Raw genomic sequence first — 23956 nt, forward strand, 5'->3', positions numbered from 1 at the left:
GCAAGCACTAATTAAAGTAGAGGAGGACCCACTAAAAGCACTAATAAAAGAAGATTAAAGAGGATCAAATATGTTTTATACTCATGCTTATAAAATTCTTACGGCTTTCTTCCTAGAAGAATTCTAATGTATACTTTATAAGGTTTTCATGAATATTATGACTCCAATTTACATTTCTTTTCATTTTAGTCAATATCTATCCTGATTAATATAAAGAAAAAATCCAACTGTTTTTTTTCAGAACGTATAAACTGTCTCATGAGTTGTTTCATAATTTTTTTTCATTAAACGAAACACGTGTAAGACATAAAATATTATAAAATAAAAAATAATATATATTTGGCTTTGGAATTTTCACTAGGAATATATATATATATATATATATATATATATATATATATATATATATATATATGTATATAAAAGAATTTAGTGTGCGTGTCTGTGTGAGTTCGTTCGTTCCCTATGGACTCTAAAACGGTTGTGCCGATTTTTATGAAACTTCACACGAAGATACCTTTTGTGCACGACAATCTTCTTGGAAAGGTTTTGTATCAGAATGTCTTCGGTAAGTATCGATAATCGATCATCGAAAATAATCCGATTAAAGAAAGAATAGGCGGTTTTAACTAAAGTTAACACCTTACACAGCCTAACATCACAAGTGCATTAGAAGAAGTTTTATTACCATACATGCCGAAAGGCCCGACATATAATATCAACAGTAAGTTCTATTGATATGACGGTCGCGCGTTCGAAATGAAGGTTTCTATTTAAAGAACAACTAAACAATTATACTTGACTTTTTCATTTTAAACTTAAATTCAAGTCATTATCATCGCACAACCGGTAAGACCACGCATATAAATTCAACAGTAAATTCTTTAATATGATAGGGGCGTGTTCGAAATGGACGTTTCTGTTTATAACACAAATGAAGTATGATATTTGTATTTTGCATTTTAAACTTTAATTCAAGCTACTGTTGATTTGATATTTTTTTAATATATAAAGATTTGATATTTTTTTAATATATAAATATTAAAAAAATATCAAATCAACGGTAGGTTCTCTACAGTACAATATAGATTACAATATATTCTGAACTAAGTCACTGCGGGAGGTATATAAAGCTTGGGGCCCAAATAGAGCAGACAATCAATCGATTTAGTTGAAAAATGAAAAAGAAAAAAGTCTTCTTTGATAAGGGCGTGTGTCATCACCGAAAGTCTCAGACAGTATATACAGGGTGACTTTAAAAAGAACGGGCCCAACTCTAATTAGGCCCCGTTTCTAAGTGCTTTGTCTGAATGAAATGAAACTTTGGTCATAACTAGTTTATTATATTCAAAACATCACATCAAACACTAGGGTCTTTGGCCTGTTCTCCGTTCTACAGCGTATGTTCTAGATGGCCCCCATTTAGCTTTTGTTTTTTTGAGGTTCACCCTGTATATAAAAAAATAGATTTTATCATTTAATAAAATTATCCTTGGCATTTTCTGATTTTCAAATTATATATATATATATATATATATATATATATATATATATATATATATATATATATATATATATATATATATATACTCGACGTTGCCAGGCTGAAACGCATTGTCGAGCGGAGTGTTTAGTCACATATTATTAAATATACACGGAGAAATAACTGTCATAGCTTATATAAATGAAACCTAATTCCGTTTTTTAAACACTAATTATGGCAGGTAATAATAATGTAAATTAAATAAAAAATAAATTTAGTAATTTTTTTTATATATAATTTTTATATATATAATTTTATCCAAAATTCTTCAAAGTTTTTGTTTCCATTTTAAGTAAAAGGAACTCAAACGTATATATATATATATATATATATATATATATATATATATATATATATATATATATATATATATATATATATATATATATAAGTTTTGGTTTTGGTTTCAATTCGAGCTGACGCACCCTAGTCATATGGATGTATTTTTGTATTTTTTAAATCGTAACTTTAAAATATATAAAAATCGATAGAGCATTAACTCTTTGATGATATATACGGAATCTGCAAGAATAAAAATATCATAGTTAAGCGTACTTTACGACTGGGCTACGCTGGGCGTCCCTGCTAGCTTAGATAAATATTTCTTCAGTTTTAACAAAAGAACTACGATAATGTTATATATTTACGCTGAAGCTCTACAGAATGACAAAATCAATATATTACATATGAACGAGTACCTGGAGCTTATAGCAACTGCATTATCATCACAGGTTACGGAAAATGATATATATATATATATATATATATATATATATATATATATATATATATATAGAGAGAGAGAGAGAGAGAGAGAGAGAGATAGAAATAGAAATAGAGAAAGTGTGTGTGAGAGAGAGAGAGGGGGGAGAGAGAATTAAATTACGATACTTGAAAGAACTTTTTACACAATAAACATTCAATTAATAACTCTTTTGAACTCGGAGCATGTATTTATATAAATACGTTTTTGGAATTTTATTATATAACCTTATTTATCTTTTAAATATAAGCGCGAGAAAAAGATAAAACGTCGTATTTTTAGATTCTTCGGACTATTGCTCTAATTTTGAGTGTTATTTTCACAATGTTTGGTCGACGTAACCTCGTTATTGCGTCAGATGCATCTTATCGAAATCGGAGATCTTTCCATCGAACTCGGTAATCTGCACGTAAGGGATTCGTGATTGTATTTTAGGAGTCACCTGTGCTGAGGATTGAACTTATATAAGTGAATTTTACCAAGTATTTTATCTGCTGCGCAATGAGTCTGTGTGGAAAATTCTAGTACGAATTTTATGGGCCTTAAATCTATTTTTTTTCTAAGTGTAAATGGGATGTTGTTAAATGTAGTTATGAATGGTTGAAATGGTGATATATATATATATATATATATATATATATATATATATATATATATATATATATATATATATATATATCCCAATGAATGGATTGACTATGATACTTTCGGGCTTTAAAGGCGGGCGAATCAAAGATATATCTGCCTTACTTAAAAAATGCTAGTTTTATTTTTGGTGTCTTTAAACCCCAACCAACTCTTTTTGCCGATGAGGAGACTTTGTTTTATAAAATCAAATCATAAAATTATTGTTCAAGACGTATTGTCTATCTCAATAACAACATCGTTTCCGAAACGATCGTACAATTTATTGATTTTGTTTATTCTTCCTTTTGAAACCAATTTTCAATTATAAATTATGAATCATTTTACTCATATCAAAATAGCTCAATGATATCTATGTCTATCGAGCTTATTATATATCTATACTATAACGAGCACTATTTTCTTTTAATTGTATTAATGCATTTATTAATACATTAAAATAAACTCTGCTCGTTAGACTGTTGTTCTAATTCCCCCAGAAATAACGGATTTTAATAAATTTTAAAAGCTTTAGAAAAAGCAGTTTTCGATCTATTGGCGGTCACTATATATATATATATATATATATATATATATATATATATATATATATATATATATAGCAATGTAGTAATTTATAAAATATATATATATTATAATTTATAAATTACTAACTAGCTCTACCTACGTATTGAGCACTTTTTAAGTAAATACTTAAAGTTTACGCATAAATCTATACTTTCGTATATTAATTTTATGTGAGTAAATTAAGTAGTTATAAATATATATATATATATATATATATATATATATATATATATATATATATATGTAGTGACTGCCAATCGATCGAAAACTGCTTTTTCTAAAGCTTTTTAAATCTATTAAAATCCGTTATTTCTAACAGCTTTTTGTTGTACCAGAAAGATAAAACCCTAAATTTAATTATGTCAAAAGCAGAATAATATAATACTCTTCTATAATTTTTAATAGTATTTTAAGTTTTAAAATTTTCAAAAAACGCGTTTGTTTCATTTTCTGTGTAATGACATCAAAACATAAAAATTCTTTTAAAGGTTTTCGAATCAGTTAAACTAAACTTTTTTTTATGTCTAAATAAAATTTAATATGATTGGCTATAAAACTATGCAAAAATATTAGAATGTAATTAACTTATATTTAAATAAATTCAAATAATTCAGTTATTTAGCACGATCTCGTACATTTTAGGAACCATGTGCTTACCACCACCATCTTGGATTTTAGGTATGGAAACCCAGTTGCGTCTAAATATTTATTTAAGAATTTTCATGAATTTCAATGTAACTAGACAGGCAAATACATTTTTTTTATAATTTATGGTGGAATATGTTACTTTTAGCTTTATAATTTACCTTCATAATAATTGATCAGTCAAGCTTTAAATTTTCCTAATACTTGTTAAACGAAAGAAAAGCTACTTTTTTCTATTTTGACATCAAACATAAATTTTTAGTATTATATTTTTCAGTTTTAATATCACTTTTATTCAGTTTTTAATTTCAGTATTAAAATCACTTTTCCTGTCTTATTTTCTAATTAATAATAGCCATACTCTTTGTCCACAAACTAGATCATACTGTATTTTCCTCAATTCACAAACAAACAAAAAACCCGTAATGCGCAGATACAATAAATACTTATAATTTTCACAACCTGTTTTATTTTATTTTATTTTTTTAATCGATTCCTTAAAGCATTCTTTATGTACTGGTACACGGAAAGTTTAAAATTTTAAATTTATTTTAAAGATTTAAAAGTATGCCTATTTTAGCGTTTTCGTAAAAAATATTTTTAATCCGAAATATCATAATTATTGATAACATATTCAATAAATCTCATACTTCAAAACGCAAAAGATAAAAAAATTAAACTCATTTAAATTTCAGATTTCAATCTCCGATATCGAAGGCACCCTGTGAATTTGTTTTCTACACTCGTTCACCCTCTTACTACAAAATGAGTGAATGCTTAGTGAATCGCTTAGACTTTAAGGGGTCGAACAAGGGACAAATTAGGAAGGGGAGGCATAAAGTCCCCCAAAATATATTTATACAATGCATATTAAACGTATTTACACCCATATAAAGTGGATTCTTTACTTATTAATCCGTGAAAATCTTATATTGATTAAATAATTACCTAATTTTTGGGAGATGTTTAAAGACAGACTCTGTTACGAAAAACAAAAAAACACTCCATAAATTTGTCGGTCGCTATATATATATGATTGTTATATTTATATATATATCTTCTATCTATACTCCTATAAATTTTTTTTTGTGTGTATTCATATTTATATTAAAAACCCTTTTTATTACTTAGTTAAAATAAAAAATACAACTTTGTTATATATGGGCCGTTGAATTGCATTCATCTGCAAAAGATTGAGCTAATTGGCATATTCTTTTAAACGTTCATTTTTATTAATTCCCTATTAGTTTTTTGGTTTTCTTATGAGATAATCATCTTTAGTTAACTCTTACGCGTAATGATATTCATGCAGATGTTCTACATGATTTATACTTGCGTAAAAAAGTTATAGCAAACAAAAACATCTCTCTCTTTCTCTCTCTCTCTCTCTCTATATATATATTATATATATATATATATATACTTCAATATATATATGCGTATATATATATATATATATATATATATATATATATATATATATATATATATATATGCGTATATATATATTTGTTTAAAAAATTTAGCCTACCAAACTACTGTGTCAGTTTTTGGTCTACAGACATGAAACTTAATCTATAGGGTATTCGAACCCATGCAAAACTTTATATTTGGGTTTAAGCCGAAGAAAATCGGTGCAAAAGTGTGAAAATTAAAAAAATGGAATTTACCAGGTGAAAGTTGAACGACTGCATTATGAATGTGCATGCGTAAAGTAATAGCTATTTGTTCATGTTTTAATTTTTAACATTACAGCAAACATGTCTTCATAATCAAGAATTAAGTCAAAGGAAAAAGTAACTCGTAAGCTAAACGTTTTGGTTTCGATTCTCGGTGGTGGGGCACGAGTAATTTTTTTTATATTTTAAACCATTATTATATATTGAGTCCAATATAACATAATAAGAAATTATAAATTTGCATTAATCAAAATATCATATTTAAGCGTATTTTACGATCGGGCAATACCGGATAGTATATATATATATATATATATATATATATATATATATATATATATATATATATATATATATATGTGTGTGTGTGTGTGTGTGTGTGTGTGTGTGTGTGTTATGTATTATTGGTATTTATTATTTATTTATATGGTTCCCATTGGGTGTTAAATCTATGCTAGGTCTATTTTATATGCGCTACTTCTTTGAAGCCGTCTTGCTCTAAACTGATCTTATCTGCTCATAATTTTGACTTCGTGCCATAGTGGCAGATGGTTTCCCTTTTTCCCTCATATGTAGTAATATTGCTTGACTACTCAACCTCTACACATATTACGGTTTTTCGATGTTCTCCTTACCTTAATTTTAGTGTACGACATGTCCTACCCTTGTATAGTTTTCCATATATACATGGAATTTCATACACACAGTTCTTAATAATGATTCTGTAGCTTGACTCGCACAAAATGTTCTCTGATTACTGTTCTGATGTCGTATGGATTGCTTATTCTTTGTTTTTTTCCGACAGGCTGTTCATGTATGATATACAGACAATGATATTCGAGTAGTGTCCATTGGTGTTGGGCCCAGATTTCTTACAGTGGATGTCCTGTTCTCTGGAAGTCGTTTTGGTGGAGGATTTCACTTAAACTGTCGATCTCCTTTTGATATGTATTGCTGTTAAACTCCATACTGCTTTTGCTTGGTGTTGTAGGCAACGGATGATTTCTTTCTTTAGTGAGAGTTGAAATTTAGATACTGTTCAGTGAAAGTTGTCTTTCGATATATTGATGGCATAAACCCTTGACTAGTGCGAGTTATTAGCACATCTACGGATGATAATTTGTTATCTTTCTTTCCAATCGTGAACTGTATAAATGGCTATACATAATTTACATGGTCCAGTAGTGTTTGAACATTCTCTTGGTGGGGCTAGAATATGACTGTGTAATCCACATATCGCAACCACATTGTTGGCTTTAGTGGTGTTGAACCTTACGCCATTTCTTCAAAGTTTTCCATATATACATATGCCAGTACTGGGGACAATGGTGATTACATTGCCAAAACGCTTTCTTGCCGATATATATATCAGATCCGAACACGAAGTATGCAGTTTTTACACAGAAGTCAACATCGACATATATTGCCAATTGGGATGCAAGCGCGTTTCTTCAGTGAAGAATTTGAAGTCAGCTAATCCCATACACATAGTAAAGGTTTCGCCAGTGGATACTTTCTTGAACAGATTCATTACATCTAAATTATCTATTTATTGCTCATTGTTTATTATTTTAACGAAGTGAGCTGAATTTTTGGCGTACGATGAGGATTTGTCTATGATCAGGATGATTATATTTACCACACATCGACTCAATGGATAGCATGCTTAACTTCGGGCGTTGGTAATGCGTAACATAGCGCGTAAGGTACTCGTGTGAGAAAATCAGTAGCAGCCGTAGGATAAATGACTATCGAAAATATTATGAACAGCAGCCGTCTTAGCATATATGGAAATTAAGCAAGTGTGTACGCGCTGGTGTCACGGGAAGGAAGAGAAAAAAAAAAGAGAAAAATACACAGCCCATGGTTGAGCAAAGGAAGCGAAAGGATGTGTTTTAACTCCCGGGCAGCGACAAAGATACATGCGTCTCGACAAGCATGTTCGATGCGTGAGTAATATTTTGAAACACAGTAAAGTGCGTTGTCGGAAATTACTGGAATAAATGCTTTTTGTATCCGCCTATAAACAAACACTGAGTCGTGTTTTTTATGTCCTTCCTTGTTTGTTTGTTCCTGTGACGGTATCAGACAACGTGTGGGCCCGAGTGGTTACAATCTAGAGACACGGTTAATAGGTAACGACCACATTATAAATGGGCTTTAATGTATTACCATCTTTATAAATCTTAGGAAGGTCGCACAGATGCGATAGCTTGCTGTAATACTGAACTATTGTTTATATTTTGCGGGTGGTATTAGGCCATTGAGCTTACTGAAGATCTGTGACAGCTTCATTCTGCTTTCAAAATCATTTTTTTTTTACTTTAGAGTAGCCACCAGATCCTATTCGATCGGCCAAATTTTGAAATATTCTGCTCTATCCGTAAACATCATAGCATTACCTTTGTCTGCTGGTAGTATTATCTCATCATAATTGCGTAGTAACTTCATAGTAAATACTTCTTCCCTTGAGAGGTTAGGCTAAGGAAGCGTTGAGATCTCTAGTACCTGTCTCAATTTCTACCTTAGTTCATCTCCTGAGCTTGGGCTTACTTCAGACTGCCTCCTCTTATTAAAGTTATCATATCTGTATATGGAATCCCATTGACTATTGTGTTAAGTTGAAACCTTTATTTCACCCCGAATCTCTCAGAGGGAGTTGACGTTTACTTTTGTTGATAATGGCTGTTATTGGGGAATGGAGGTCATGCAGTCTTAATTTCTTAGCTTTTAGATTTTCCAATTCTTTATTTGGTGGAATTTGACCTCCTTAAATCATTTCATATATATCCAGCTATTAAGTTTCATTAGATAATCAACAGATATTAAGTATCCAATGAAACGCCTTCGTTTGTTAGATGTTTTAAATAGCGTGCAAAACAGCCTAGCTAAGTCTAAGACTTTATTGAGATTTAGATGCTTGATTTATTCGATAGCGTCTGATCACAGATAGTGTAATACAAAGATATCCAATATATATATATATATATATATATATATATATATATATATATATATATATATATATATATATATATATATATATATACCATTCAACCACGGTAGTGGTTGAATATATGCTTAAGTCCGAAATTGAATGAATCGAGACACATTCAGACCCCCACCACTAATTCCGTTCGAAACCAAATTCCAAACAGGTTATATAGTTGGATAGAACACCTCATTAGCTACATTTTGAAAAAAAATTTCGAAAATTAGTTAAGTAGAAAAAAAGTTACAGCAAAGTATGTGGGTTCACAAACAGGAGAGTAAGTACATACATAAGTGACTAACGCCTTTTTTTATTTTGCATAACTTTTTTTTGTATATAAATATTTTTTATTTTTATTTTTTTTTTTTTTTGACATGTTAGCGTAACGGTTAGAGTACCGGGGGTTGGTGGAAAGATTTTAGGTTCAATCCCGTGTATCGTTTTTTTTTTATAATTAAAAAACCGAACTTTTTTTAATAACTAATTTTTTTTAACTCTCCTTATGATTTTATAACAAAAAATGGTGAATTTATCGATTAAAAATATTAGTGAATTCTATGATATACATATTCTTTGAATGAACTCAAATTTTTCGTTATCACATTTGATGAAAAATGTAGTCATTTCATAACAACTACTGTGATTCGAAATTAAATTGAAAATGTTATATGTTACCCTAACGGGTATAGAGCCGGGATTGGTGGAAAGATTTTAAGTTCAATCCCGTGTAATGTTTTTTTTTTTTTTAATTAAAAACCGATGAAAATCGAACTATTAATATGCTAATAATTCGCCGGTTCCAAGTTATTATTATAACTACTACTCTTAGAGCTGCTGCTGCTGCTGCTGCTGCTGCTGTGAGATCGTGTCTTGTCCATATTATCATCAGCAGCAGTAAACCTGCTTGCCTAGTTTCGGAAGTAAATAAGTCGAATAATACATGTGAACTTAAAAGACTAAAAAGAAGAAAATACTAGTGAGAGTGGCAGAGACAATCAGAAGAAGCCAGAAAAAAATGGATAAAATAAAAGTTTTAGTTTTTATTTTATTTTAGTAGAAGAAATGAAAGAAAAAACAACACAACTTTATTTAAACTGACTCGGAAATACTGAAAATAGTTAAATCTTGGGGAGAATTAGAATTGGTTCACCCTCTGACTCAAATATAAGCACTCTTAAACAAAGATGCTTATTTTCTCGTAGTAAAGCAAAAGTTGAAGAAATTGCAGATAAACTTATTGAATTGTCTTCCAATTCTGAATTGAAATTTGTTTGCATACTTCCTATGAATGAAGCTGTAGATGAATTGAATAATGAAATGCTAAAAAAATACAGCATTAAAACTATTGAATTGCAGCTGTTGATTCTGGAATGAGACAAAAGAATGTAAAAAAGAAGAAAAAAGTTTCAATTAAAAATAATAAACCAAAGAAAACATCAGAAACAGCTGGATTAGAAACTATTTTGAAAGTTGGCATTGGTGCCCAAGTGATGTTGAAGAGAAACATTGATGTAGAAAAAGGTTATTGCAATGGTGTTATTGGAAAAGTAGCTGATATTATTGGTAAAGGCACTAATGTTGAATCCATTGTGGTTCAATTTGATCATAAAAATGAACCTTTTGCTGTTAAAAAAATTCAAGCTAATTATGAAATTTCACCTGGCATATTTATTACCAGAAATCAATTCCCATTGTCACTCTCTTATACCATTACCATTCACAAATCTCAAGGAATGAGTGTGGATGGCATTACTGCTGATTTGGGAACTCAACTTTTTGCTGATGGAATGGCTTATGTAGCTCTTTCAAGAGCTAGAAAAGTGTGCAGTGTTTATTTGTCTGATTTTGATCCAAGATCATTAATTATGTGTGACAAGTCTGCTTGGGAAGAATACAACAGATTGAGGGCTAGTTCTGGAAGGCCAGAATTGACTCCATTGCCACCTTGTAGAAAACAACCACCGTGTATGGCAAATGCTACTTATATGCCAAAGAAAAGAACCCAGCGATTGCAAATGGGACAAATAGAAGAACCAACTACGCAAAAGAAGAAAACTCAAAATAATTTGACAAATTTGGTTCTTAAAATGCCTTTGATCAATAGAAGCAATGATTGTTTTGTTAATTCAATTGTGCAATCAGTTAATCAGTTGACTGATTTCCATGATTATTTGAATAGCTTGAGCATTGATAATGAATTTTCAAAAGAAATGAAAAATATTCTTTATCATAATCAAAATTCTGTTGCAAATTTGAAAAGAATTATTGGTGGAAGATTCAATGATGGAAATCAACAATGTGCTCATGAATTTTGGAAAGAAATGTATCTTAATTTTGAAAGGGACTTTCAACAAAAATTTATCTTTGCCAAATTTGATACTGCCAGATGCATTAGATTGCATCAACAAAATTGCAACTATTTTACAAATGAAATTTGCAACTGCAACATAAGTCCTGGTTGTGGGAGACAAGTGCAACTTCCAATTGGTGGAAAAGAAGAATTGCTATTGCAACCAATCGAATTATGAAAAGTTCTCTTCTGAAAAATTGTGATACATGTTCTCTCAATTCAGAACATGAAGTTACTTCAAGAATTGAATTCCCACCTAAATTCAAATATCTTATTATTCAAATCAATAGATTTTTAATCAATCTAAATATTAATATTGAAGAAAGAATCAATTGTGACGTAATGAACTTCAGTTAAAAGAAGCAGCAAATCTTTGGCAATAATTTTTCTCTGAAAGCTGCTGTCATTCATAGAGGACCAACTGCCAGAGCAGGACATTACACTGCTTGAGATATGTAGCCAGTTTTCTTATGTTCAGCCTATCAACCACTGACCTGATTGAATGTGTTGTTGAGCTTAGGTGTGCTAATCAAAGTCCTTTGTAACCTTTACACACAGATACATGATGTTCTGGTGTTTCATACTCTTCACCACATTTCGGGCACGTGGGTAATGATGCCAGATCTATGATTTTCTTGTGTTTCTCGAGATTACAGTGCCCTGTAAGGATCTGATTTACCAGATCTTTTTGTTGTCTGGTGAAACTTAGGATACGTTTACATAGTCGGGTAGATGCCCAACCAACGTTATCCTTTGTCTTTTTACAGTCTATCCTTTTGTTCCACGCCTCCTTTAGGTGTTTCGTAGACCACTCTCTAATGCTAAAAAGACAGATAGCATACGGGACTTGAGCAAAGGGTTCAGGGCTCTCTATTAGAAGTTCTGATCCCTCTTTTGTCATTTTATCCACTTCCTCATTGCGCTGTATCCCTTCATGACCGGGGTCTAGGAAATAGATATGCGGTTTTCTTTTCCTAGATGGTTTAGATTTTCAATGCAGCACAGTACGGTTTGGGATCTTACCGTACTATTCTCCAATGCTTTAATAGCTGCCTGACTATCTGAAAGGATAGCTATTTCCTGTTGCTGAACCTCTTCCATGATCAGGACCTCAGATTCAAAAGCCTTAAACATGCGCTATCTCTCCTTCTTCTTTGGTTTTTGTCGTGATGTTTACCGAATGTTAGAGCTGACTTGTCAGACTTAGGTCTGAGATCCTGCTCTTCGGTGAAGGCGGGGGTGGTGTTTGGTACCACATCCAATGGTGCCAGCTCATGACTGGTGTTTGGTGTTGTATCCGATGATACCTGTATGGTGAAGACTTCTGCCTGGAAGACCGTCCTCAGTCATTTTAGATCCATCAGTATAGCATTTGATTACGTTGCTTTCCAGCTCTTTTTCGTAATCTCTTGCGCCTGTTCTGTCATAAACAATACATGTGAAATGCTTTTCAAATGATCTGGTTTTAGTTATAAGGTCAACCGGCAGTAGTTCCTTCCTAGCGTCATTACACAAATCCACGTGACTCTTTGTTTTTCCAGTAGTCCCAACAGATCTTGACCACCACAGACCCATGAGATCTATTCTATAGGATCCCCGTATCGCTTCTGCCTTCAGGAATTCTTTAATCGGAGGGATATTCAACAGCATCTCCAATGCTCCAGTAGGTGTGCTCGGATATGCTGAAGAAGTCATTAAACAAGCAAGTCTTTGTACCTTCTGGAGTTTCTTCCTCAAGTACAGTTTCTCTGTCCCGTGGATCCAGGAAACACCTGCATACGACAAAATGGGACATACCATAGCAATGTATATCCACCTCATTACATGCGGGTTAACTGCCCAGGTTTTCCCCACAATTTGTTTGCATTGCATAAGGGCTGCAGTCGCCTTGGAGGAAATCTTTTCTATGTGGCTTTTCCTGGTTAGCTTACTGTCCAGGATTACCCCTAACAGCCTTGCCTCCTGCGAAAGTTTCAATTTCTGTCCACTCAGAAAAAGGTCACCAAGTTGGCAATTCCTTTTATATGTAAACAAGACCATTTCTGTTTTACGTCTACTGAATTCTAATTCATTTCGATTAGACCATTTATTAGGAATATTTAATGCCATTTTGGCAATGCGTCTGACCAATGATGCTTTTGAACCCGCGACCAGCACTGCGATGTCATCAGCATCAGCCTGGGCATAAATATTCCTATTTTTAAACTCCTTTAAAAGAGGATTCAGCATACAGTTCCATAGTAAAGGTGATAAAATCCCACTTTGGGGGTTTCATTTAACTACTTCCCTTTTAACAGTTGCCCTCAGTAGTTCTACTTGAACTGTTCTGTGCCTCACCATATACTCAATCCATCGGATGAGTACTGGTGGCACATTGAGTTCTCGTAGCGAATTGAATATACTACTGAAGGGTATGTTGTCAAAAGCTCCAACGATATCTAAAAAGACACCGAGTGCCATCTTCTTTTTTGTTAGTTTACGCTCTATACAGATCACGAATTCATGAACCGCAGTCTCGGTAGAGACCCTGGCTCGGAACTACTGTGATTGAATGATAAATATTGCATAAATGTGTGTTTGAGAGCTAATTTTTTTTTGACAATCATTAATAAATATTAAAAATTTATATATTAATACAATAGCAATATTGTTTATTGTTGAGTTAGAAAGGGTGTCAGTCGCTGGATTGAACTTATTTCCCCCCTATTATTTTATAATTTACATAAAAATTAATAATTTTATTATATCATAATTAGGATCATTTAATTCATTTTTATGTAAATTATAAAATTATTAATTCCATCTACCAACTAACTAACTAACTAACTAACTAACTAACTAATGAATTAATTTTATTCAAACAATTTTCACTACATAAATATATGCAAATAATAAGGGGGAAATAAGTTCAATCCAGCGACTGACACCCTTTCTAACTCAACCATAAACAACAACATATGCAAATAATAAATAAAATATTTATCAATATTCAAATTTTATTTTTAGCTGCAATATTTTAAGTCTAAAAAATTCTTATTTTTTACTTTACTAGAATATCTTGTTCTTTACGTTTCCAGGTTGAATTTCTTGTCCTTTACTTTTCCAGGTTTAATAAAATCTTAAGAATATTACTTTTCATGCGCGCATTTTTCCATATAATATATATATATATATATATATATATATATATATATATATATATATACTTCATTTAATCACATAAGTTAATATACGAAAGTATAAATTTATGCGTATTAACTTCAACAGTGCTCAATACATAGGTAGAGCTAGGCAGTAAGTTATAAAATATATATGGCGATTAAGCTACACAAAATATTCTGCGTTTCATCCACGCTAGGATTCATCAGGCTTATGCGAGAATTTTGTGGTTGTCTCGCGTTTTATATACGCACCTTCTATTGAGTTTTTAGTTAGCCAAATAGCTTTCTAGTTTCCACCATAAAAAACCATTTAACCTAGATTTAAAATGGGTCAGGACCCTAGATATCTACGCTCCCCGCTAAAACAACACACACAAAGGAACGGATCAACCGGAGGTCAACTGGTCCATCGTCCTGTAAGTGCATACTCGTTGGCTGATTAGGAAGGGTGCGGTATATAAACACGCGAGACATCCACAAAATTCTCAACTATCAGGGGCAGCTACTACCGGGGCACTATGTTGGGATTTGGGCAGCAAGATGTCGGTTCACGTTGCACTTGAACTTCTGCATGTCAGTACAGTTGGGAAAGCAGGTACTTGGAATTTGAATTCCAGAGTCTAGCGGTTCTGGAGAAGAAACTACTGGAGTAGACAGATCTTTTACATCTAGGGATCTCTTCTGTGTGGGGGTGGGATTTAGCTGCCTGTCGGGTTTGTCGAGAGTGTCTGCGTCGTGGGGGCACAAATGTCTGCAGTTCGTCAGAGCATTCACCATTAAAATACTTGTAGAACAGGCAGAGGATTGAAGCTTAGATGCCAGTTCAGGGCCTATCAGATTGGCGACTCTTTTTTTAACCTTGTCTAGGAGCGAGTGACTAGTAGCAGATGCACCAGCCCAAATGTGACAATACTCCATACACGGGCGAATGGTGGCCTTATAGAGGTACAGGATACTTTCAGGTGTCAGCAGTTTTCTAGCACGGTAGAGAGAGCCTACCTTTTTCGCAGCGCCCCTGGCAATGTTTTCAATATAATTGTTCCAGCTCGTTTCCTGTGAACGTTAGGGCAAGCAGTTTGAAAGATGTACTCTCAGACAGGAAGTCACTGACCATTGCTATTGGTGGCAGAGAAGGTTTCTTGTAATTATTGAAGGAAACAAGTTTAGTCTTGGCAGCATTGAATGTGACCATCCATTTATGTCCCCATTTCACTACAGATTGGAGGTCATCCTCTAGTGTTTTTGCCATTTCTTTAGATATGTGTTCATTTGTTTTCCTGTCATGCCTGTTATAGAGTGTAGTGTCATCAGCATATATACTCATCTCAAAGGCAGTTTTGTCGGGGAGGTCATTAATAAATATTAGGAACAATAGAGGTCCAAGGATAAACCCCTGAGGCACTCCCGCATTTATATCTTACTGTTTAGACGTACGACCGTCGAGAACAACCTGGATTTTTCTCTTATCTAAGAAGGATTTAATTATGTTAAGTATTCTACCAGTGATACCGTATGATTTAATTTTCCTGAGGAGACCCTTGTGCCATACCCTGTCAAAAGCCTTAGATATATCTAGAGCTACCGCTCTGCCCTCCCCCGCTTTGTCCAGTGAATGGTATATACGTTCAGAGATTACAGTGAGGATGTCAGCTGTGGAACGGGCTTGTCTAAATCCATATTGTTTGTCAGTCAGAAGTGTAGCATCTGTAAGGTGCCGGACTAGAGCATGGTTAATTATGGTCTCAAATATTTTGGCGAAAAGTGGGAGGAGGCTAATGGGTCGATAATTTGATGGGTCAGTTCTTTCGCCAGAATTCTTGAATATTGGTACCACAGAAGCAGTTTTCCAACAGCCCGGAAAGCATGATTCATTAAGGCATTTGTTGTAGAGTTTGGAGAGAACTGGAGCTACTTCGGCTGAGCACTTTTTTAATAGCACAGCTGAGATGAGATCAGGTCCACATGCTTTTGAAGTGTCAAGGTTTTTTATGATAGCTTGTACCTGAGCAGGGGTGATTTTTAGGTCGTCTAGCGTGGCGTCTGTCCGCAAAGGAAAGTCAGGCAGGGGGTGGTTGGTAGGGTCCAGTGTGGAGTTCGAGGCAAACCGGCTGGCAAGCATATTAGCCTTGTCGGTTGCTGAGCAAACAACCTCGTGATTGTTGGTTAGTGGGGGAATTGTTGATTGCCCATTATTTACTACACTGTTGTAGATTTTCCAGAAGTCACGAGTTCCTAATTTTTGTGCTTCGATGCGTTTTTTAGTGGTTTCAGTAAATTCTCTCTTGGCTGTCGCTATTTCTGTCTTTACGTTACTTCTAGCTTCTATATACTTCTGTTTGTTTGAACTGGACTTATGTCGGTTAAATCTGCGTTATGCATGCTGCCTTTGAGTAATGGCAGTTGCGCAAGTCGATGTAAACCATTGGGGAGAGTGGGACTTGATATAAAATTTCCGCATGGGAACATGTGCTTCCATTGCTGTTTTGAACCATTCAGTGATCTCGTTTGCACACTGTTCAGCAGGAATAGAAAAAATATTTCCCCATGGGGCATCTCTGATAAGATCTCTGATGGCTTCCCAGTCAGCCTTTTTATAATATCTTGTTGTTTTGAGCAGTGGCTCTTCAGTTTTGGGTCTAGAATTTAGGGCGATTTCGACCATTATCACTGCATGGTCAGCGTTCTCGAGTGGGCTGTCAGCATTTGTTGTACAATCCTCGGGAACTGTAGTCAGAAACAGATCTAGAAGTGATGCTTGTTGTTCTTGCTGGTCAGGGAAACGGGTTGGAAACGTAACCATTTGTGATAGGGAGTGAGATATGTGTTGTGCTGCCCGCTGCATCTGTGTGAGTAGAGAATCCAAGCCAGTTTTTGTGATGAACATTAAAGTCACCAAATACATGTACTTGTGTGCTAGTGTCAAGGGAGAGTGCTGTGTCTATGCTGTCAGAGACTTTGTTTATTATGGTGCAGTCCTGGGTCGAGGGAGAGCGGTAGAGAAAATAAAAGTAGCTAATGTTGTGTTGTATGTTTAGTCTAAAGCACATAAAGGCTTGATCATCCGTTTCTAGGTTTATTTCTCTAGTCAGGGAGAGGGTGTTACGAATGTAGACTCCAAGTCCGTGCATATGTCTGTCAGAGTCCTTACGGCAGAGTGGGAGATAGCCAGTCATGTTAAAGTAGTTAGAGGGATGGAGGAGTGTAGGTTAGTCTCGCTTAGTGCTAAGATATCCGGGGTATTTGTTAGGAGAAATGCTTCAACAACAGCTAAATTAGTTCTACGCCCACGGATGTAAGTGAATGCAAGCCTCAAGGGAGGAGGCGAGTTGGATTTGTTTGTCCCTAGGCCTGGTTTCAGCTTATTTTTTTTTTTATAGTAGTGTCATCATGTTTTTAAAGAGTTTCAGTTAGGTGAGAGGGAGCTGAACAAGAGGTTATGCAGGGTAACAGACATGCAACACAAGTAGACCATTTGGTTACCTTTCTTCAACTAGGACTGTGGCCTCGGGAAAGCCCATCGGGGATGAGTGCAGGGTCCCTTTCCATGCGCGACATGGCACTACAAACATCCCGATATTATACAACTGTTGATGGAGTAGCCGCTCTAAGCGCTACCAAAGAGTTAGGCTCCTGTACTACCAGTTGGAAACAGCAGCCAGGAACTGTCAATCCGGTACTGTTCCTCTCTGTAATGATTCCACAACAAATACTTTTCTAGCTACAACCACTGTCAATAGTTTCTTGTTTTCTCTTTCCACACCTGAAATTAAACGAAACTTCTGCGAGCAAAGTTTCTTTCCTATAACTGCAGTCTGTAGAAAACAATACCGCGAGACTGCTTCTCAACTGGCTATAACATGGTCGTTTTTAAGTCAAATGTAAACTAACTATTGTTTAGCTGCCTTCTTACATAATCAAATTCTGTACAATCACCATTAAACATACAAATCATCAAGGTGTCGTCTCATCTGACACTCATTTGACACTCACTCTTGAATGGCCTTTAGGCTTCGATAAGTAGTGACACTTTAATAAAAAAAAAGTAAATATAACCTTACCTCCAGGAACTGGTTCTGGTATTGCTCGATATTCCTACGAAAAAAAAATGGTATAATAATCATTTTAAGAACATGATAAGCAGGTGGAAAATAAAATAAAATAAAAATAAAATATTTTCAAGTCAGCTAGCTTGACTAACCCGAATAAGTGTGCGTGCCGTAGAGATCCGTATTTATAACGCCGCGAATCGTCGGCCATTTATTACAGCTATTAGTCGGATCTCGATGTAAGAATGCCATTTTTCTTGTTCTGTGACATCTTGTAACAAATCGCGGACACGCGTATGACAAGAGCAGCAGCCAACGTATGCAAATAACCAAGCCGTGTGCGAGGTGACATCTCAGCGAGGATTATAAAAAAAGAAAAACGTGGACACTGAATGTTAGATGAGGACAGTGATAAACGTGTTAAACAGGTGGTCCGGAAGCGACAGGAAAAGACACAAAACATAACTAGACAAGAACGGAGTACCATGCGTTCGGTACAGCAGAGTCTTAAGCACATACAAGTGTGAGAGGACTATTAAAGAAGAGACAAGACATTATTTTGAAAAGTACCTGTAAATAAATGTTTTCTGTTTCACTGAAAGAAAAATGAGTCGAATTCTTTCCTTGTCTTTGTTTCTTTGCGACTGTCTGCATGCAACGCATAGGTTTAGAGTGTTGAAATGTAGCGACACTGTTTAAAAAGGTGTACTACGTTACAATATCTCGGTAACACAAATATAGAACCCGATCACACATTTTTCCATAAAAATCGGAGGTTTACAGGCAAGCAAGAAACCTTAATGGTCGTACAAACACTGTCTATACGCGGATAGATTTACCCAACGCCCCACTCGAGTCCTCTTCCCCACCTTCCTTTGGTAAGGATTTCCTTTTACGCTCATTCACAAAACAAAAACACGTTTCAAAATAGATATGGGATTTTTTTTTTTATATATAAATGCTATGCATCTTTAATGAGTGCGTAAATTGGCCAATTACGGCCCTGGAAAGTAGGACAGTTGTTCAGAAACTCACGTTTACTCACTATCAGTTGAGAAACTGTAGCTACCGAGGAAATGCCTAAAAACCACTATGCAAGCATGTTTTTAATCGGACATTGTTTTAGTTAAGAATGGTCCTACCACACAGCACCGAAGCCAGCAACCTGTGTCTGTCACAGACAGAAATAGAAGATTCTGTATAAACCAATCAATGCGTTTATATCTTTTAGTGCATTCAAACGCCGTAAAACAGTTTCAGTCAGTCTATCGGTATACATGGTCCCTCATGTCTCAGGTTGAAATGGCATTTTTTAGTTGGAAGCTTGTCATGCTTAAGTCTGAAATAATATAATCGTTTGTATTATTTGGATTATTCGGACTATTGTTCTTATATTGAGGGTTATTTTCAGAACGTTTTGGTCGATGTAACGTTCATTCTTCGTCAGGTTAATCTTGTCGGACTCGGGGATCTTTCAGTCTAAATCGAAAATCTTTCCATCGAACGGAGCCCTTTATTTAATCCACGAGAGTAGCATGTTCTTGTTACGTCAGCCATGACTGCGTAGAAATCTTATGTAATTCGCAATTGTACTTTTGAGTGCCACCCACACTTAGGATTGAAAATTCAACCACAAGAAGATTGTAACTTGCAACAAAATTTTACCATATACTTTATCCAGTACTCTACGTGTCTTTGCAAAGTTCAGTTGTAAGATTCCCGAGTGCTACAAGATACACCGAGAAAAGGCTGGAAATTACATCGAGATAAACGTTGTGAAAATAAAACTCACGATGAGAACAATAGTTTGAAGAACTAAATAAAACGAATAATCAATCCCCATGTAAAAAAAAAAATCAGAAACTTATTATTGTATGTCATGGCGAATGATAGCTTTGTAGAGATACAGGATACTTTCAGGTGTAAATAACTTTCTAGCACGGTAGAGAGAGCCCACCTTCTTCACAGCAGCCTTGGCAATGCTTTCGATGTTTCTGTTCTAACTCATGTTCACTGTGAACGTTAAGCCGCATGTTTATGGTTGAATTTGAATTTTCGTTGGTCTATCAACCTCAAGGTTGAAATAGTATTTTTTTTTATTTGTCTGTAGCAATGTCGTTGGTCTGTCATGTTTAAGGTTGAAGTATCATGGTTGTCACTCTGTCATGTATATTTTTATTGGTTTATCAAGCTTTAAATAGCATCGTTGTCTGATATAATGCCTATGGTTAAAATCTCAAATTTTATTTGTTGGACATACTTAAGTTTGAAATTAAATGACTATCGGTCTATCGCGCTTATTGTCGTTGGTCTGCCACATTTAAGTTTAAAATTTCATTGTCAACGAATGTAATGTTTGTTTGAAGTAGTATAATCATTGGTTCATAATGTTTGTAATATAGGTCATTCTCACAGATCGTCATCTTAACTGCAACAGCATCACCGTGACTTTGTTATGCTTAAGTTTGAAATTGCAGTAAAAAAATAAAATAGTAATTTTATCGATAATAATTACAAACCTTCTTAACCACCAACAGTTACGGCTAAAGATACATTACCTGAAAGTACTTTGTTCAAACTCCTCGGCTTAACGTTGACAGTGAACATGAGTTAGAACAGAAACATCGAAAGCATTGCCAAGGCTGCTGTGAAGAAGGTGGGATCTCTCTACCGTGCTAGAAAGTTATTTACACCTGAAAGTATCCTGTATCTCTACAAGGCCATCATTCGCCCATGTATGGAGTATTGTTGTCACTTTGGGGCTGGCGCGTCTGCTACTAGTCTCTCGATCCTGGACAGGGTTAAAAAGATAGTCGCCAACTTGATAGGTCCTGAACTGTCAGCTAAGCTTCAACCTCTGTCACATCAACGGAATGTTGCATCCCTCTGTCTGTTTTACAATGGTGGATGCTCCGACGAGCTACAAGCCCTAGTGCCCCCTCAACGTAAATATCCCAGATAAACCTGACGAGCAGCGAAGTCCCTCCCCTACACAGAAAAGATCTCTAGATGTAAGAAAGCCTTCTGCTCTAATATTTTCTTCCCTAGAACTGCTAGACTTTGGAATTCACTTTCGGGTTCCTGCTTCCCCAACTGTACTGACATGCAGAAGTTCAAGTGTAATGCGAACAGACATCTTGCTGCTAAACTTCTTACATAGTATCCCTACAATTTAGGTCCCTGGTAGTAGCCCCCTACATCAAAGTAGCACTGTGTCTTGTTTGGAGTGGAAATGCAATACAAACAAGATACATCAAGATACATATAATATTGTCGTTTTTTAATGCTGAATGTTGAAATAGTATTTACGTATATTCCATGAACAAAGCTTCTTTCTTAGAACTGCACGCCTATGGAATTGTCTTCCGTTTTCCTGCTTTCCAGCTGACTACAGTATGGTTGTCTTCAAGTCTAACGTAAACAAGTTCTTGATGAGCCGTTCCACTTAAGTTAACGGATCTACCGAATTTCCATTACTAACGATCACTATATTGTTCAATTGACTACTGTACACTCTTTAACCCTTATCATCGAGTGGCCTCTTGGCCTTGATAAGTGGTGATGCCTATGTAAAAAAACAAAATAAAACAAAAAACGTTGTTCTGTCTCGCTTTAGTTGACATATTTTTGTTTGACTCTCACGTTTGAATTGAAATACAATTTTCTTTGGTTTGTTATATTTAAGGTTGAAATTATATTTTCATGTGTCTGTCTCACTTCAGGTTGAAACAGTAATATAGTTGGTCTGTCACACCTAAATTTGATATAGTATTCTCAGTCTGTCAGTAGCATCGTTGTCGGTCTGTTCGGCTCAAGTTGAAATAGCATATTTGTTTGTCTGTCACACTTTGTTAGTAGGTCACGGTTAAGTTGAAACAGAATTTCCGTTGGTCTGTCACGCTTAAGTTCAAATAGAATTTATCTTTGGTCTGTTACATTTAAGCGTGGAATAGCATGTGTATCTACTCCTCCTTCCATATTTTAGCTGTTCATTCGGCTTAGAGTGATCTTTAACAGTTAAAAGCTCATCCTATGGAACATTTGATCGAACTGTTTGTCTGTCACACTTGCTTCTGAAATACAATTTTCGTCGCGAAACTCACTCGAATAGAATAATCTTAAATAATATTCTTTCTCTTTTAAACATGTTGGGCGCTTTTTTTTTATTATAGACGACAAAACGAAAGAAGTGGTCAGAAAACAAGTACGAGAGTTGTTCCAAAAGTAAAGCCTCCAAATTTTCTTTAACTAAAAAAGTTGTAGAGCTACGAAGGCGGGAATTGTACCATCCAAACGAACGACCTTTTGCACTCCGGAATCTATGTTTCTACATAATCGCCTCTATTTTCAATTCACTTTAGCTAGCGATGAAGGATAGCTGTGCATAGGCGCACGAGGCACGCTTTGTTATTCGAGGATTACTCCAAAAGTGGAACCTTCTAGTTTTACACAAAAAGTTGAAGAGCTACAAAGACGGGAGTGGTGCTATTAAAACAAGTGACTTTTTGTACTCCAGGATTTATTTTTCTACATAGTCACCACCATTCTCAATGCATTTTTGCCAGGAATTCGATGATTTACCTCTGCTTCATGATACAGTGTGCTTTCTTAGAATCTCACATCATCAATATGTTTAACAGAGAGATGAAATTTCAGGCCATATATGGATAAGTTACGTCATCATAACAATGCAATTTGTAATCCTTTCTGCTGAATTCGGGCGGAATAAAAATGTACGCCGTTACTTTTTTGGAACACCCCTCGTATATAAGAAATAAATGTTACCAAAAGCAAAATAAATTACTCCTCTACTTAGCTGGAGATGATTTTAATGCAACTTTTAAAGCCTTTATTCAGTTCGAAAAATTAGTAGTATCGTGTGTTACATGAGAACAAGAAAAAATGGCTGACAGAGAGTCAGTGTGTCGATAATTGCTCAAAAATAGAAAATTAAACAAAACATCCGCCTACAAAATAAAAATAACTACATAACGAATGTTATCGTGACATTTATTGGATGGATTTCTGTCAATAATACTAGTTATTCTTGTTTTCGAATTATTTTCGTTCTGGTTAGTTTCTTACATTAAGTGGCTTCATATCTTGTCTGGAGCGATTACACATGAAAAAAAGTCAAAATGTTTACAGATCATGTTTCCGTCCTTGGATTAAAGTTAATCTATGCTTATCCCCCTCGACCCTAGTAACTTACCACTCCACCCACAAAACAAATCGCATTTCAAGGACATTGAAACGAAACAACGCGACACATACAGTAACACAACCACGTACAAAACGAGGCAGATATGATGCAAATACCATTTCACATATTAAGGGGTGATAATACAAATAACACCGTTCAGCGGACGCCCAACAAAGAGGCGGAAAGGCAAGAACCAGTATTTGAGGTCGCGCTCTTTGCCGAAACAATCAACACGCCATTGACGCCCAATTTCCCCGGACAACGCCACAGCATTTTGCATTTAATTCAGTGTAGCGTTTCAGAGGGGATAAATGAACCCAACCCAGTTTTTTGTTATAGGGATGAGGGAGGGGTAAAGAAGG

The 23956-nt window shown here is 34.7% G+C and overlaps 1 protein-coding gene across 2 annotated transcripts in view; it reads right to left on the reverse strand.

Moving 5' to 3' along the window:
• LOC145303584 (sorbitol dehydrogenase-like) overlaps positions 1-23956 on the reverse strand; it is a 95134-nt gene that overhangs the window by 38152 nt on the left and 33026 nt on the right. For both annotated transcript variants that reach the window (XM_080145127.1, XM_080145128.1), the window contains exon 2: positions 18404-18437. In XM_080145127.1, the coding sequence (XP_080001253.1) occupies positions 18404-18437 (34 nt within the window). The remainder of the gene's footprint in view (positions 1-18403; positions 18438-23956) is intronic.

The sequence above is a fragment of the Euprymna scolopes genome, chromosome 19 (genome assembly GCF_053919585.1).
Source record: "Euprymna scolopes isolate OS-2025 chromosome 19, ASM5391958v1, whole genome shotgun sequence".
Taxonomy (NCBI): Eukaryota; Metazoa; Mollusca; class Cephalopoda; order Sepiida; family Sepiolidae; genus Euprymna; species Euprymna scolopes.